At 39.2% G+C, this 17,651-nt stretch overlaps 1 protein-coding gene across 1 annotated transcript in view; it reads right to left on the reverse strand.

Annotated features, from left to right (window-relative positions):
* Window positions 1-17,651, reverse strand: part of LOC146710708 (carbonic anhydrase-related protein 10-like) — a 145,422-nt gene that overhangs the window by 61,050 nt on the left and 66,721 nt on the right. Inside the window, exon 3 of the mRNA XM_085453303.1 lies at window positions 7,219-7,361. Coding sequence (XP_085309429.1) covers window positions 7,219-7,361 — 143 coding nt within the window. The remainder of the gene's footprint in view (window positions 1-7,218; window positions 7,362-17,651) is intronic.

The raw sequence follows: 17,651 nt of genomic DNA on the forward strand, positions 1-17,651 counted from the left end.
AGTGGTGGAAAGTACATTCAAGGCACTTGCATTATGCTGAAAATGTCAGTTTTAGACTACTTCATACCTGCACATTTCAGATGGAAATATTGTCCTTAAATCTAATTTATTAGTTTGAAAATCGGCATAACTTGTGAGCCTGCCTTAGTCCACAAGTCATTACCTGTGCTTGACATAAGTTAGACAATTGATAGGCCATTAATTGAATGCTAGTGACCCAGTTATATAAAATGTTGAACCTGCACAACTTAATGAGGACTCCTTTTTTATTCAAGTTCAGTTAGAATAAACAGTGATTGCAGATTGTACAGGAAAAAAGCAACACTGACATTTAGATTAGTTCCATGAGACTCACTCTGTCTATATACGTCTGTCTACAACGAGGTAAAAAATGTCCCAGGAAAATGGAACAACAAACAAACAATGAACGTCCTGCTTTGCTCCTTGTAGTTGGTGGTAACGCTTAAGAAGACAGAAAGCAATAAATCTGAATGAAAAGCTTACCACTGCCACTTTAAGCAAGCACTTTAAGAAGTAGTTACCTGACAGACAGGTAAGACAGAGTAGTATCGCTCATCCACCCCCATGGCACTTCTGCTCATTATTATTTTCCCTTTCCCGTAGTTTATGATGTGTCCTTGTATCTCAGGGTTCCACTTCTTGTTTATTTCTGGGCAAGATAGGGCAATAAAAAAGATTTTTCCTTTTTGATCAATAATTGTAGAGGGATATTTGCACGATTAGCTGTGTGCTTTGTCATAGTTTCAATCACTTGCCTGTGTTAAAAAGAAGAGAAAAAAGAAAACCCACAATAAAAAGCTCTATTTTTGTCACAAATTAGATCACGAAGGGACTGATATGCGCATTTGCATGCATATTAACAAAAACTCCAACAAATTTATTTCAGATGAGCCCTGGCACAGTGATTCAGTAATCCTGATATTTCATTAGCCCAGACGACCTACATTCCCTGGTGCTTTGGATTAGCAGAGCCTGAGCTACTACTGTCAGTCATCTGATCTCATATCATATTTGTCTGAACCACAGCGTGTCACAGTGACTGTGATTAGTGGTTGACACTGCTCCCTCTGGGAATAACATGGGGGCTCAACCCAGTGACACTTCTTAGCCCTCATCACAATGAGCAAGTCTCATGGGGAATTATAAGGATAGACCTTTTAAATAGAGCATTATGGGGTTAATGTTTCTTTAAGATTTCTCTGTGTCCTATAGTGAAATGTTAATCACTATAAATTGAAATAAACAGAAATGAAACAAAAGGACCCAAGAGACGTAACGCATGCTTAGTTCAGATTTAAACAGTGTACGATCCTGTTCAGAATTTACACATAATAACTTTAAACACAGAGCAAATTCCAAAGGGAACAATTTGCACTAAGCTGACAGGGGCTTGAAAGCTTGATTTTAAAACTTGCAGGATTAAGTATCACTGCTGTCAATACACAAACCTCAGATAAGAGACTAGTGATAATGTAAGAGCTAAGTGGATGAGTGGCCTGGCTTTGCTATTTACCAGATGAAGTGGGCACTTTCTGTTACACTTGTTGTATTAAGAGTGTAATCATCCCTCTATCTGTCTCCACTCGCCTACAGTCTTTGAAAGACTTAGGAGGGTGACACATACAGTAACAAACATAAAATACACTGTAATGCAGGTATAAGTGTAAATTTAAACATCCCAAAAAAAAGTGTTTTGCACAGAAAAATCAGAGACTAAAATTGTCATTGTGCAAATATGAAAATGTATTTAATAGGTAATAGATTACACAGAGCATAACCACTGTAATGCTCACTGATCCTAAAAAATATGATCAGGGTGTCATTATTGATCCCTGCAGGGAAACCTCTTCTCTGAATTTAGCCCGTCCCAAGTATCAGCAGCAGCTATCGGACTGCTAACTCCAGTATAAGTGCACAGAAAGATGCAAGTGCACACAGAGGTTTTCTGCCATGACCCAAGCATAATGAATCTGAAGTGATCAATGTTTATCAAATAAATTAGTCTAACATGCTTTTAAGCAAAATATCCAAGAGTAGACAAGCATAAGCATCTCACCTTCATATATATGCAGTTTACATCTATATGTGTCAAGATGTGTCATCACTCCATTTAATTATATTTAACATTAGTGTGCAGCATTGCCATAACTAGTACATTAATTCATTTTTTGTACACAGACTGAATATAGATTCGATTTCATCAATGAAACATGATAATTCCAATTTGTAAATTACAGTAAGGCTTCATTTAAAACAAATACGTAAAGCAAGATATGCTTTAGGGTGGAAGATTAGCAGGAGCAGGTACAGACAAACAGCTTTGTAGTCAGATTCACCGCCTGCTAATCACGTTTTGCTTTAAAGCTTGAAAATGACAACAGACAAAAATCCATTAGCACCTTCAAAACTGGAGGTACACGCGTCAGTAACTGACGTCTCCACGGCAACATCCATCTATGTTTCTGTACGTCACACTTGTCCTGATCTTTAAACCACAGAATTTTAAATTAGTGTATGTTTAAGCCATATGTAATAACATCTCCTGAGGTTCCTGAAGTATTTGGTACGCACAAGAATGTCAGCCCAATCTGGAATGCCTGCGTTCAAGTACAAAAATCTTGGCAGAATTTGGATTCCACATATCCATTCCTTTTTAACCTTTAGCCATGCTGGGGCACAATAACCAAAAATCATCCTTCAGAAAATAATACTTGTCAGAGGCTGCCGCTTGGGGCTAATGCTGTATCCTTATTCTTGATTTAAACCCTGGTTTCTGTGGTGGAAAAGAGTCTTCTTCTGGAAAGTGTCTGGGAACAACACAAATATGCTGACTTTGATATTTTCTGGAGGTTTCAAAGAACACCTACAAAAGCTTCTTTAAAAGGGAACATGATGGGCGAGCTAATAAAGAAACAAGCTACATGGATATATGTTTAAAAATATTATATCAGCAGTGTTTAAGTACTGTGTCTGGGGGTGGGCGTCCGGGTACACACCGGCTCACTCCTTGGCGGCCGCCTGGGGCTCGCTCGGGCCACTTCGGAGGTGGGGTGCCCCCGGCCTCTCAGCCTGGGGCTCGGTCACTCAGGCACGGCTGGCTGCCGGCGGAGCTCACGGACGCATCACTGCAACTCCCCCTGGCTTCTGCTCCGCGGCTGCTGAGTGAGCCCTCATCTGGGACTCTCCTCAGCTCTTACTGGGACAGTGGCGCGGCTGCCCCTCTGTTGGTCTTCCTTGGTCTCTTGTGTTCTGGGGGCCTCTGGATGTCTGGAGTTTTGATCTCCTCCATACCTGCTTCATACCCTGGAGGACGGGGCTATGGCCCCCCCACACCCTCTAGCAGATCGTTACATGGAGAAACCTTTGGAATACAAGCATGCTGATCCACACAGGTATGCACACACGGGTATGCACAGACGTGGACTACAGCTTTCTTGGCTGCTGCCTCAAAGCATATTGTACGCTGTCTATCTTGCGTGCTGCACAATATCGTTTATTATTTAGTATCTACTGATATCTACTGCTAGCTAGTTTATTGTGATGGTGCCGTTTTTTTTTATTATGTTGCTCTTTGTTGTTTGCTTTCTCTTCTGTTTTTTTTCTCCATACAGGTGACCCAGGTGTTTTGTTTTTTTGTTTTTTCTTTCTTCCCCCCCTTCTCACCGTCTCTTCTCCCCTTTGGTTTTCTTTCTCTCCCTCTCTTTCTTTCATTCTTTCCCCCTGTCCTATCCCCCAGACATGTCTGTCCCGTTTGTAGCAACTGAAAATAAAATAAATTCATAATTATAATAAAGGTCAATCAAATGGACCAATATGGCAAGGCCATGATGATCCACTTGGTAAAATAAATCCGGCATCTTTCTTGGCCTTAAGACAACAATTCTGATGGCTAAAGATCCAAACGGGACACAAAAAAAAAAAAAAAAAAAAAAGCAGTGTTTAAGTACCAAGTCCAAGTAGTGCCACAGAGAAAGAAAAAAAACATGTAATCAATGGGCAGGATTCAGCATCTTGTAATTAAGCATCCCATTTAGCCTCGATCGTGCAGTTTCTACATACAGAAAAAGAAACAAAGCTTTTTATTTGAAGTAAGTATTTTACTCAGTTTAAACCATAAACAAGTTACACCCATTGGTAACCTCAGTAGTTTATAGACATATTTCATTTGTCCAATCATATGGACATACATAGAATACCATCATTATTATTATTATTATTATTATTATTATTATTATTATTATTATTATTCAGCATTTCTCAAGTTTGAAAGTTCCAGAGGAAAATGATCATTATTCCTAAAGTAAACAAATGTGTGTCATGTGCTCCGAGAGAAAGCTTGAAGGCAGTCAGTATTCAGACATTAAACTGTGGATATGAATCACCCACAGTCATCATCACATCAAACCTTAGAAAACATTAAATCCATTTTGAGCTAGCAAAGCATCTGGATTTTGGAAGGGAACAATGAAATCTAACAGCAAAGCACCATATTGTTCAAGATCAAAGCAGCCTTTGGCAGTGAAATTTTCATAAAGACATTATGTTGTGAAATAATGACTTATGATTCAGAACAGACTACGTCCTGAATCAAAGGAAGATATGTTAAAAATGTACATTACGTTTGAAGTCGGACTCATTTTCAGGATGGATTATTGAAAATAAAGGAAATATGCAAGTCCCACAAGAACAATTATTTAATGAATGCTGGTAGTGAACTGCTTTCAAGGGAAAAGTGAAAACCAACGATGTAGATGTCAAATATAATTACATTACAGGTTAAAGCAAGAGAAATTTGTAAAATTCATAGTTCATCACCTATGATTTGTGCAATGTACTTTCTTTGCTTATTTAAGGATTTGCTCATAAGTTACACGTGTTATGTTGGCTAATGTATCTTATTACCCTGTATTCATATATATGCAGCTAAAAAGTTGTGTTTTTGTTTTGTTTTTAAGAATAAGGAACAATGTTAATGTCAAATAGTTCTGAGAACAGGCCTATAAATATTACAATCCTTACATGTTTTAAATCTGGCTAATCTCACATTCAAGATACTTTCTCGTGAACCTCGTGTAGCTCCAGTTATTAGATTTTCAGAAGTTCCTTTAAATCACAATTCAAAAGGTTTTCTCTGAATATTTATCCCTCAGATCCCTCAGGATACTACAGTAGACCTGCATGTTGACAGTTTCCCCGAGGGATGAATTCACAGTGTGCAATCCAATGAATGTTGAAATAAAGGCATTGTTCCCCCAGTGTTGTTTCTGGGAGAACCTGCCAGAACCTTCTTTGCCCAAAGGCAAAGAAACTGAAAACTGCTCAGTTATAGCTGGAGACCAAGCTCTCAACACCAACCTTGACAGAAAATTCAGGTAAGTTTAAAAGTCAAGTTAATGCTTTCTGTCTATCCCAACATATCTGAGTAGATGACCTTGAACATGAGCTTTCAAAAGTTCATGTTCTTACAGCTGAAAACCGTCCACTTTTATCCAGTAATAACAGATTACCATAGGCTGGATCATGCTGAGCTGCCTCTTTCAGCTAACATGAACATTTTGGGAGCGCAAAAGCTTCCTTATTTCTAATGTAATGACAAATTTGGCTGATGAAGACTAAAACTAAATACCTTCAGTATTCAGTATTTGATATTTTAGTTTAGTTTATTTTGTCATTACACACTATCATTTAAGATTGCTTTTTTCCCCCAGTTTTTAACTATAATGGTTTTCTGAGTTACCATAGCAACCTGTCTATGGGCAAATTGGACTAATTTAAACGAGGAGTTAAATTGTTGTCCTGCTTCTCAATACCTTTTGATGACCTCACATTACTCTCTTTATTGCCCCCGAATAGCTACTTGTATGTCATTCACAGTGGCAACTGTAACAATGTTCTGCTATAAACATCTCATTTGTCAAGTCTTGGCCTCTTTTTACGAATCACAAGGAGGGAAGTTTAAGAAAAATTCACTATCTGGCCTTATGGGGGTTTGTTGTCCCAGCCTAAATTTCCTGCACTGCAACTCAAATACAGTCCGTATCCCTTTCAACCCCAGTGGTCCCTGTAGCAGGAGTGAGCCTTTTCTGTTATTAAACTGCAACCAGCTGCTGTTATTTGAGGGTTTCAGAGTGTGGCACACTGAAGTGAAAAAGTAGTCTGGTATTACTCCGACTGAAATGAATGCAGCATTTATTGTGCTTTCATTTCTGATGTATTACATTTGGTGGAGTTACAGGTGAGAATTTTTCAGAACAGATTTAGAAGCATCACCACGGCTGGCTTGTATTTTCACTCTAATTTACAGGTTTAACTGGGAACAATTTTGCCCCGTAGTTGTGCAGTTTGTACTTACAGTTCTGTAACTGTTCATGATGACTGAATGGGAAATTTCAGGTCAAATTTCTATAAAAAATAGCCTAGGGCTTATGTATTAACACATAAGCCCTTTCTCGGTTTCTGTCAGCTGCTTTTACAAAATATGTCCTTGTTCCGCCTTCAGACAGAACCTTAAATTTCTAAAATGCAGAAAGGTTCACACCCATCCTCATCGATCAGACGTGCAGGCAGATTGACCACCCCCCAACCCACCTCCAAGGCCAGCTGCGACCCCGGGACAAGGCCAGTCCAGCCCCTGAACCACCAGCTAACCCCCACCTGAGGCAGGGTGTTGGAAGTCTTGCCCACTCTAAATTTGTGACAAAGCTAAATTTGCACTCTTGTAGCCAGACCCCTTTTCCCCACACTGACATTATTATGGCCAATAACTAAAATACATTTCCAAACTGTCATAATGAATCCAGGATGAAAAGTACAACATCCCACAAGCTGTGTTTAACTGTGATTTTAGGTGCTTTAAAGAGGATTTTTCCTCCAAAGATTAACTGTGATTGCTGTGTAAAGGGCTAAAATTGTAATGCCTCCTGAGCCTTGGTGCAGCAAAATGCAGCTGGGAATTTCAAAGCCTTTGGATATAGATGAATCATTGTCTCTGACCAAAGTTTCTCTGCTTCTAGATTTAGAGGTAGTGTCCTGGTCTGTGTTCGTTCACCCTGATGAATTAAAGCCCAGCGACTGTCACAGAAGGACAGTCCTGCTTGTGTCTCGACATTTGATGAGTTTTGTCTCAAAACATGAGCTAAAGCTCCTCGATCGCTACGTGAAAACCATTAGGAAGCATTTTCATTTGGTGACCCTTACCTTATGTCCTCCTGTATTGAGCCTGAGAGGGGTCAGGTACGGGTCAAAAATCATGTGACTGGTTTCGATGTCGATGGGAGACTGCCTTTTCCCAATGGCACACAGGTTCCAGGCTGAGTTCACCAGACCCCAGAAGGATGGAACTAGTGTTGGAACGAGAGGGAAAAAAGAAAGCAATTATTGTGTGAGCGCCTGTGCATGCCTGTGCACATGCAGGCACAAGATCAAACCATAAAAACAGAAAGAAAGGGAGCAGATGAGCTTCATTATGATGGGACAGAAGTGCTGGTGGAGTTTAGGGAGATTTAAATTTACATATGGCTTCATTAAAATCCAACTAAAAAAAGAACTTTCATTAAAGTCTCCAGGTTATTATCTGCAAGTACAAGTAAGGCGGAGAAATGGACTTCTTAAAAGTGACTCAAAAGTTCTCTCCATCGTTTTTATTGCACATAATTTACAATACCAGAACTTGGCAGACCCACAGGCTAAGCTGAGCCTTGCAACAGAAATATACCTCCCCGGAATAAAGTAGTACATCTTACTTTTACACTTAAAATATTTTCATGATGGTTGTTGAATTTTCTGTTGATAACATAATAACAGCATTAATTAACATTGTAAATATAAGGATCCTGTAATTGAGTCTGTGTTTATTGTGTGAATGCTGAGTATTAAGCTCATTCTCATTCCCAGGGTGTCAGTTATTTGGGTAGATTTGGCGTGTGTTCCGAGTGAGATGAATGGAAGGGGTGTTTCAATGTTTTCCTAAAAGTAACCAAGTCATTTTCAGCACCTAAACGTAACTCTTTTTTAGTGTATTAACCTGGCAATATAGTTTTCTTTGCCTAAAGCTGCCCTAATACTTTAGTGCCAAACCTAGCCAAGACGTTTTTGTTGCCTGTACCTAATAAGTGAATCAAAGCCACAATACAAAGTTAATAATAAAGCTAAAATCAAAACAATTAGTGAGGAAAAAAATCACTAACTCTGTTAACTGAACTGTAAAGGAATAAAACACTTTTGACATTCACTAGGGCACAAAGGCTTGTGTTTCATTGGTCCTCTAATGAACTGGAACTGAATGCTGAAAGGCATCACTGATGTCCCCTCATACCCAATATACAATGCAGACCACATGGAACCATTTTTTCTCCCTCTGTGCTCGAGCATATACACTTGGAAATAAAAGAGTAGATACTTGACTGAAGTGGCGAGACTGAGCTTCATTTGATTTGGTTTCCATTAATGAACAGTGCTGTGATAAAAGTCTTTGCCCCTTCCTGATTTCTTCTTCTCTTCTTGTCATACTTGAATGTTTCAGGTCATCAAACAATAATAGTAACATTAGACAAAGATAAGCCAAGTTTTTTTTTCTTTTTAAAAAAAGAAGATTTAACATAAAGATTTCACACTTTAAAAAAAGGTATCAAATAAAACTGGTCCAATGGGAATATCTCAAACATTTAATTGACTCAATGATATACTCTGATTAAAAAGACACGGCATACTTTAAGCACTTAGAAGTCTGTTGTGTCTGATCTCATTTAGCACTGTAATGATATACTTGCATATTCTACCTTGTAGTTGCATTAAACTGTACTGTGAATTTTAAAAATCAAAGTCTTTCTAGAAGTGAAGTAGTTTTATGCCTTTTATTATGACACAATATTTCATCGTACACCTCTCTGCATTTAATCATTAGTCATTATTAATCTCTGGCTCTCTTCCACAGCGTGTCTTCGTCCTGTCTTCCTCCCCTCACCCCCAACCAGTTGCGGCAGATGGCCAGCCATCCCTGAGCCTGGTTCTCCAAGAGGTTTCTTCCTGTTAAAAGGGAGTTTTTCCTTCCCGCTTTTGCCAAAGTGTTTGCTCATAGAGGATCATTGTGAAACCTAGCCCTCAGTAAATCACATGATAGGATGGGGCTAGGCTTCACAATGGGTACACGCAAAACCTTGGCTGATTGTGACCCATGCCGGTTTTCACACCTTGGCTCGTGTGGGTAGAGGATCAATCGGAGGTCCATGACCCTCTTGGGGACTCTCCCATAGGGCTTAAAATCAGGGACTCTCCACCAGTTGCTCTTAGAACTGAAGAAACTTCTCGGATGAGAAGGTGAAACGTCTTAAAGGAAACTTAAAGAAGTCCAGACGCTTATCTTTCCAAGCTCCTTAAACAACTAAATTGAACATTCCTGTGTAAGAGAACAATTTTCCTCTTTTTTCCATATTTTTTTAATTTTGCAATACCTGTACTGCAGGATCCCTGCTGTCTGAAACGTTTAACCTCTAAAAGTTAGACTGTTCATTTTAAAAGGTGTTTTTTAAAAAACAAGAGCATGAAAATTTTCTTTGATTCTTGTCAAATTGCCATGTGGCTATGATAACTGCCATATCCAAGGTTTATAATGTAGCAGCACATAGTAACATGTAATTAAAAACAATATGATGATGTCATGATGAAACAAGCATGTTTTCTGAAATATTGCACCTGGGAGGGAACAATTCTGAACTTTATATGGTTGCTACGGGTTAATTAGCCAAGGGTGAGGAATTTGACTACCAGTAGATGTTTGTAATAAATCTTTTGGCTTCAGTGTTCACTTTAACCAAAGCACGTGTCAGTGATAAATTAGGCTTTGTTGTGTTATCTCAACATGTAATGCAGGATCATTGTAAACCCAAGACTCTTGTAGGATTAGATGTTCAGATAATCAGAAGAGTTTTGCTCTCTATCAGATAATCCTCTGTAGTCACATGATTACTACTATCCAGAACAGAACAAGCTGGACAAAGAATGGGACTGGAAATATGGTAATGATAGCTGATGTTTAAGGCAGCCAGATGGGGGCAACATGTGTTAGCAATGCAATTGACAGATAGGGAAAGGATGCGCACATGCTCACAGGCATACAGAGCCTTAGATGACATTACTAAATCAACTGTAATTTTGACACATGCACACAAAGTCTTTCTCTCGCCCCAGGGCTTATCACTAACTGTCATAATGCTTTTCATCTCCAGGCTTAATGACAATTCAGAGTGTGAAACAGCTGTCATTTTGCTCTAAAAAGTAATCAAGTCATCTAAGCTAAGACCCAGCTAAATGGGTAAAGAAAAAAAATTGAATGATTGAAGTTTTGGTCCACAAAATTTAGATCAGAAAACTTATTTATATAACTTTCTCCAATTGCACTCTATTTTAAAATTCATGCACACTGATTAACACCTGGGAGCTGTTCCTGACAGCCTCTACTGCTATCCCCCCACCCTTCCCTTCTTACAGTCTGTTCTCCTCTCTCTCCAGCCTCATCCATTCTTCCATCCCTCTCTGACCATATTCTGGGGAGAAGTGGAGTGACAGATGTGGCAGCCCTGACCTGCGGAGTGCAATCCTGACCCCTGCTTGGCACATATCCGCACACGGTTATATCACCAAGCTTTGTTTGTTTGTGTAAGTAGGTCTGTGTGTGACACACAGACACCCACTGTATGTCAGGAAACACATCAAGCTCTGTAGGAAACAAATAATTACTTGGGTCTAAAAAGTGGAATATGTCTATTGTGTTGTGTATGGGATTTAAATAATGGTGGCAGCTATTAGTCAGGACTCCTGTAGTTTCATTGCATCTAAAATCCAGATTGTCAACTGTGTTAGATTACATCATGTCGGTCCAGGTCTCTTTTAATCTTGAAGTGCTATGATGTAAATACAAAAAAGACTAAACATTAACACTTCATTGTTTCAATTTCAATCTAAGCTGAAATTTATTATAGAAATGGACAGCTGACAAAACAGAACCAGAGAAAAATAAATAAAGGCAAATATAGAAATCATAGAACAAAAGAACCTGCTTGAACAGTTACGCACCCAAGTATTTCACAGTATCAAAGTAAGCCATTCATACTTTTCTGTATGCCCATGGGTAAGTTACAAACATACTTATATTGGTGAAAATATGTATGAATACACAGAACTGCCTCTGCAACAGCTGGCGGCTTTAAATTCATTTGATTGTTATATTGATTTTCAAGTATGTCAAATAAAACTTTTCCTCAAATTTCTGCTATTTTAGCACAAGTAGAGATTCCCAACAGACAGATAAAATCCAAAAAGATTATCCCACGGAAATAGTTTAGAGATCTTTAAAACACAAATATGCTGCTCTAGACTGGTTATGAAATACAGGAGGAGCATCATATTTTCTAAATAAACAGAGTTCATTTTGGTTTGGCAGAAATAAAAAATGATTCTAGACATACTGGATTAAAGTTATTGACCATGGCGCCACCCCCAGAGAAATAAATCTCATCCGAATGGCTTAAGTCAGTGGCTAAGCTAATGCTTCTATGCAGCTGTACTTAAGCATATTGATGTTTTAAGATAATTGCTGTCAGCATGCTAATATGTATGTTTAACATGCTCACCATGTTAGGATGTTACAACGTTAACACATTTGTTAACAAACCAAAGATGAAGAACATCCTAAATCCTAAAATTATTTGGAAAAAACTAAAGCTTTTCACCAAATCTCTACAGGCCATGAGTTTAACTCATACACCACAAACTTCAGTTCTCTCAATATCTTTTAGTTCACATGTCACAGGCATTTTTCAGGATTTGCTAGCAACTGGACTACAAATATACACTAAGGATACAGCTTTGCTTGTGGCAACAAATTCCTCTTGAACATAAAAAGGGTTAAGTGGCAGCACAGAACAAGGACTAAGTTTTGATGCATTTCTGTCATTTATATCATACTACTTAGCCTTTTGGTCTCAGGTATCAGTCTGAGCTTTTGAACCGTTGACATCCCTTAAAATCATCGTAGGAATGTTAAAAGACAAAAGACTATTTAAAAAGGAAAACTGTGGAAATCAGTGAAACCAGTGGGTGATGTCACACACACACACAGTCCGTACAATCGACTAATAAAGAAAAAAAGGACACAAAGACTAAGACAGGTAATGAGAGTAGAGAGACAGAGACTGGGACGGAGGGAGGAAGCCCTGAGGACCAACCATCCTTTTTAATATTAATAAATGTAACCGGGTTCAAATGGCGGGGAAAAGAGAGAGAGACAAAAACTGAGAGAGAAAAGGGAGATAAAGAGTCAAAATGCACTGCCTGCAGATATGTGGAGCTTAAAAGGAGAAGAGCTTTCTGGAAACGTGCGTGTTAAGTGATAAAGACTTGTTTAAATCTGCACTGTAGCATGGGTTACTGTATGGTGGATGACAAAAGCTGTCGGATACTGGGTTAATCTGTATTATCAACCACCAAACTGAAAGAATGCACAACTAGTAAAAAGTCTGTCTTACTCTTCAGTGCTAAATGGGCTCCATTGTTGTCCAGGAACTATTAAAATACATCAATGAGCCAAACAGCTTTTATGGGTAATGTGTCCCTTCATTACCACGAACATTTACGTTCCCACATACACAATTCTGCTGCCCCAAATGCTCAATAAAGCATTAAATATGGATTATTCCGCCACAGATTGTAGAGCTTGAGAAACGCTCTAACTCTATCTGATTGAATAACCCTTGTTAAATATAGTAACCAGTAGTTTATGGGGTATTACACAGGTTTTGTTTTAATGTAAACAATAATCTTGTTGACAACAATTAAGAGAGGTAAACTATGGAAAAATATTGTTTTTGCTTGTTTCTCATCTTTTATTTAAACTGAAATGAACTCATGGCGTGTAAGCTCCTGTAGATCCATCCAAAGATACAGTCTCACAGTCACAAAGATTTTGAACAACCTATGAAAATATTCAAAAGTAAGGCAAAGAGATATTTTCATCAAGGGATTATTTGCTGGACTACTTTTGGTTGGATGAACGACTTTCACAAGTCTGCTGGTAACCTGACAACCCCAGTTCATTTTCTGTGTTTCTTTGAGCGAAAATACGTAGCTCATGGAATAAACCGAAAGCACATTTTACACCTATAAGAGAGACAGTCAGAAGATTATAATGAAAAATTGAATAGCAGCTGTGAATGAGCAAGGCAAAAAGAGAGAACATGAGCTCTTAGGGAACAGTGGAGTGACTGCTGTTCTGAATGGAGGATGGAGTTGCTATCAATGTGCCAAAAATGGAAGCTTAAGGGTAGATAATTGGGAGCAGAACAAAGCTGTCAGGGGTGGAGCTCACTCGTGGGGATGAGGTGTAAGGCTGTTCTGAAACCCCTTCATTCAATCAAATCAATTTGGAGTGATCCTCCTCTCCCAGATAACAATAGCCATTAAGTAGATTGGTTACTTGTACAAATATGAGTTTTGCTACTTTCAGAATTGATGTGTAACAGCGGGGAACACACGACTCAGTCACAAAGCCTGCAAACGCTCACATTAACCTTTCTTGTTCTTTACAAAAGCAATTTATCCTCTGAAATGATTTCATTATCAGGTCCTGCTACAACGGAAGCCATAATGAAAGACCCTTATCAGACATACATTCTGTATCAGTACTGCAGTTTGTCGGTCTCTTTGAAATTCTACAAACATAAGCTCAACACGAGTACTTATCTCACTCAAAATTTTGAAGCACACCTATTCCTACTCGTCTTACCGTATTTTCACGACCATAAGGCGCACTTAAAAGTCTTAGATTTTCTTCAAAAAGTACGGCGCGCCCTATAGCGCAGTGCGCCCTGTGTGTTGTAAGGAGGACGTAGTAGAGAACACCATGAGAACGCTAAAGGGTGAAGTGTGGGCGTTGATCGTATATACCGGACAATCGCACATACCTGTATAAAAGGACAGGTATGTGCATTATGTGGAACATCGTTGTTTTAACAACCCTGAAAATGGCAAAGAGACACGCTTATGAAGCACAGTTTAAACTGAAGGCCATCAGCTATGCGGAGGAACATGGAAATCGAGCAGCGGCAAGAGAATTTAAGATTAACGAATCGATGGTTCGCAAATGGAGGAAGCTAGAAAACAAGCTCCGGCAGTTCAAGAAAACGCAGCTGAGTTTCCGCGGACATAAGGCGAGGTGGCCCGAGTTGGAGGAAAGACTCGAGCGGTGGATCATCGAGCAAAGAACGAGCGGGAGAAGCGTTTCGACGGTCACCATTCGACTAAAAGCAGTTTCACTAGCTGAAGAGATGAACATTGAACATTTCCAAGGAGGTCCGTCTTGGTGCTTTCGTTTTATGAAACGGTGCCATTTTTCCATCCGGACCAGGACTACGGTAGCGCAGCAACTTCCAGCGGATTATAAGGAAAAGCTGGCCATCTTCCGCTCCAACTGCAGCAAACACATCGGCAACAAAAACATCCAGCCCAGCCACATCACAAACATGGACGAGGTCCCGCTCACTTTTGACATCCCGGTGAGTCACACTGTGGAGAAGAAGGGGACCAGCACGGTAGCGATACGCACAACGGGGTATGAAAAGTCTTCTTTTACTGTTGTGCTTGGCTGCCATGCTAATGGACAGAAACTGCCGCCTATGGTGATTTTTAAGTGAAAGACTTTGCCTAAAGAGAAGTTTCCAGCAGGAATCATCATTAAGGCAAATGAAAAGGGCTGGATGGATGAGGAAATGATGAAAGAGTGGCTGAGGGAGGTGTATGTAAGGAGACCAGGTGGTTTTTTCCACGCATCACCATCGCTGTTGATCTGTGACTCTATGCGTGCCCATCTCACAGCCGATGTGAAAAAACTAGTGAAACAAATGAACTGTGAGCTTGCTGTCATTCAGGAGGCCTGACAAAGGAACTCCAACCGCTGGACATCGGTGTGAACCGCCCGTTCAAAGTAAGGCTGCGAGCGGCCTGGGAGCGATGGATGACCGATGGTGACCACAGTTTTACCAAGAGTGGAAGGCAGCGCCGGGCGAATTACGCCACAATTTGCCAATGGATTGTAGATGCTTGGGCTAACATGTCTGCTGGGACTGTTGTTCGAGCTTTCGCAAAAGCCGGCATCATTTCCGAGGAGCCGCACGGCACGGAAAGTGACTCTGACAGTGAAGAAAGTGAACTTGGCATGTTTGATGGAGATTTAGTGCAGCTGTTCAATTCAGACACAGAGGATGAGGACTTCGATGGGTTTGATTGATGATAAAAATGTGAGTACCAAACTTTGTTTTGCTCCTGCTTTATTTTTAAATACGCACACTTGTATGCTTGTGTGTTGTTGATGATGACGATTACCGGTAATAGAAATGTGAGTAAGGTACCGAACTCAGGTTTGCTCCCGCTTTATTTTTAAATACGCATACGGTACTTGTATGCGCCCTATAATCCAGTGCGCCTTATGTGTGTGTTAAATACAGTAATGGCACACATAACTGAGACTGCGCCTTTTAGTACAGTGCGTCTTATGGTCGTGAAAATACGGTACTTTCATCTAAATGTATGTCCTTTACCAAGCATTCATGTTGCTTGCTAAACCCCATCTCACAAGCTTCCTAAAAGGGTTGATTTGGACAGAATAGGGCTGCTCGATTATGGCAAAAATGATAATCACGATTATTTTCACTGAAATTGAGATCTCGATTATTTGACGATATTTATTTAACCCTTTAAGATCTATCATAGGACCAAGTCCACCAGAGCTTATATTATTTTTTTACATGTTGTAGTGCCATTAGTGGGAGCATTTCAAGTTGCTATACATCAATACAACTGTTATAGCCCATATTTTAATAATATGTATGCATTAAGTCCATAGTAACTACATTAATTACAAAAAAGTGCAATAAACTACAAAAAAATTGAAAATCGTTTTTGTTTTTTTTTACATATATTTCTACTTGGGGAAATTTAAGAGGTTTATCCCTCAAAACTTTAAATACAAAAAAGTTGCAAAAAACTGTTTACAACAACAGGAAATTTATTTTGAGTGTCTTCATAGTTTTATTTTGGAGATACACCAATTTTTATATACTGCAGGAAAAACGAAAAAACAATCCTATGATGCAAATTTGCAAAGAAAACAGCATGTGCATCAAAATAAACTATTTCCAGCAGTGCAATTTGAGTTCTAAGCATCCCAGAAACTATTCAGAAAAGTCAAACATGACTTATAAAAACACCAGTATAGGCTTTTAAGGCCTACAAGTAAAAAACTACATTTTCCGCGAATATGGCGTCACTTCCAGTTTCGGACAGGAAATGGTGGACATGCGATAGTTTGAGCTGACGTCTGTTTCACTGTGGGAAGTGTTACGAACAGCTGATCGGATCGGCAAAGCGTGTTTCTGGAATATTATGTTTTCCTGCAAGCGGTTTTTATGCAATTTTTGCAAAGCTTTATGTGGAAGGAAACCGTGACCTGGGACAAGCTGATGGCATAAGATGTAAGTTTCATATGCAAAAAAAATTATTGCGCTAGCTTACATGGTTCAGGTTCTACAGGGATTTAAAAATAGTTACACAAAACGGAGCATGCCGCTCTGACCGGCTTTAAAGGGTTAACAATAACAATGTATTGAATAATGACTTTAAAAAATAATATAAAATAGTGTGCAAATACTGATAACAGTGCAAATGTTTGCAATATAAGAAATAAATGAAAAATGTAAACATCTATGTTTAGTGAACTTTGCAGTGTTGCTCTGTGGTGCAGCTACGACACCGTAGCAAAGTTTGCACACTATGTCTACTTGATCCACGTCTGACTCCGCGAACCCATAATGTTTCCACACCACTGAAGTTTTTTTTTTTTTACCTCTCTTTTCAACCAACGGCAGTCACTCTCCTCTCCAAATAACTTCTGCTTAGCTTTCCGAGCTTTCCGATCTTCCCTGGGGTCCTCTTAATTGTTGTGACGCCTGTTCGAAATGCAGAGAGGTGCGCTTGATTTGCCACACGGAGCAGCGCGAGAGTAAAGCATGCGGGAGGTGCTAATAATCGGCTCAGTCATTTTTAATGATCGTTGAAAGCCCAGATCGTAATCGTGATTAAAATTCAATTAATTGAGCAGCCCTAGGACAGAACAAAGTTAGCTTCACTTGGGGCACAATAAAAGATCACTGGAATTTTAGATGGTTGGTTGCACAGTTGTCATATCAGAAAAAATCTGTTACATATACACATAAAACAGAACGGAAGTTTAAATCAAGCTCAAAGACTGCCTCGTAGTTCGTGCTGGAATACATTCAGTGGCTCTGGGTGAGATAAGAGCACCTAATGACTCTCTTTATCTGTATTTTTCCTGCTTTCTTTTCATGCTTTGCATTTGTATTGACAAACATTTTCTAATCACCAATGAATTCATAGAAATCTGATTATTTTAGTTGAATGCCCCCAGAAAGTAACAGGTAAGCATTTAAAAAATATTCTTGGAATTATGCTGGCTATTGCTTGACAGGGTGACACTAGTAGCAATCTAGAGAGCTAACTATGAACTGAAAGATAAATTGCATCAATAACATAGATTCTGATATTCTGGATTCAAATAGCCACAT

The sequence above is a fragment of the Copadichromis virginalis genome, linkage group LG4 (assembly GCF_057382275.1).
Source record: "Copadichromis virginalis isolate Kocher_CV1m ecotype Utaka linkage group LG4, C_Virginalis_male_GT1.1, whole genome shotgun sequence".
NCBI lineage: Eukaryota > Metazoa > Chordata > Actinopteri > Cichliformes > Cichlidae > Copadichromis > Copadichromis virginalis.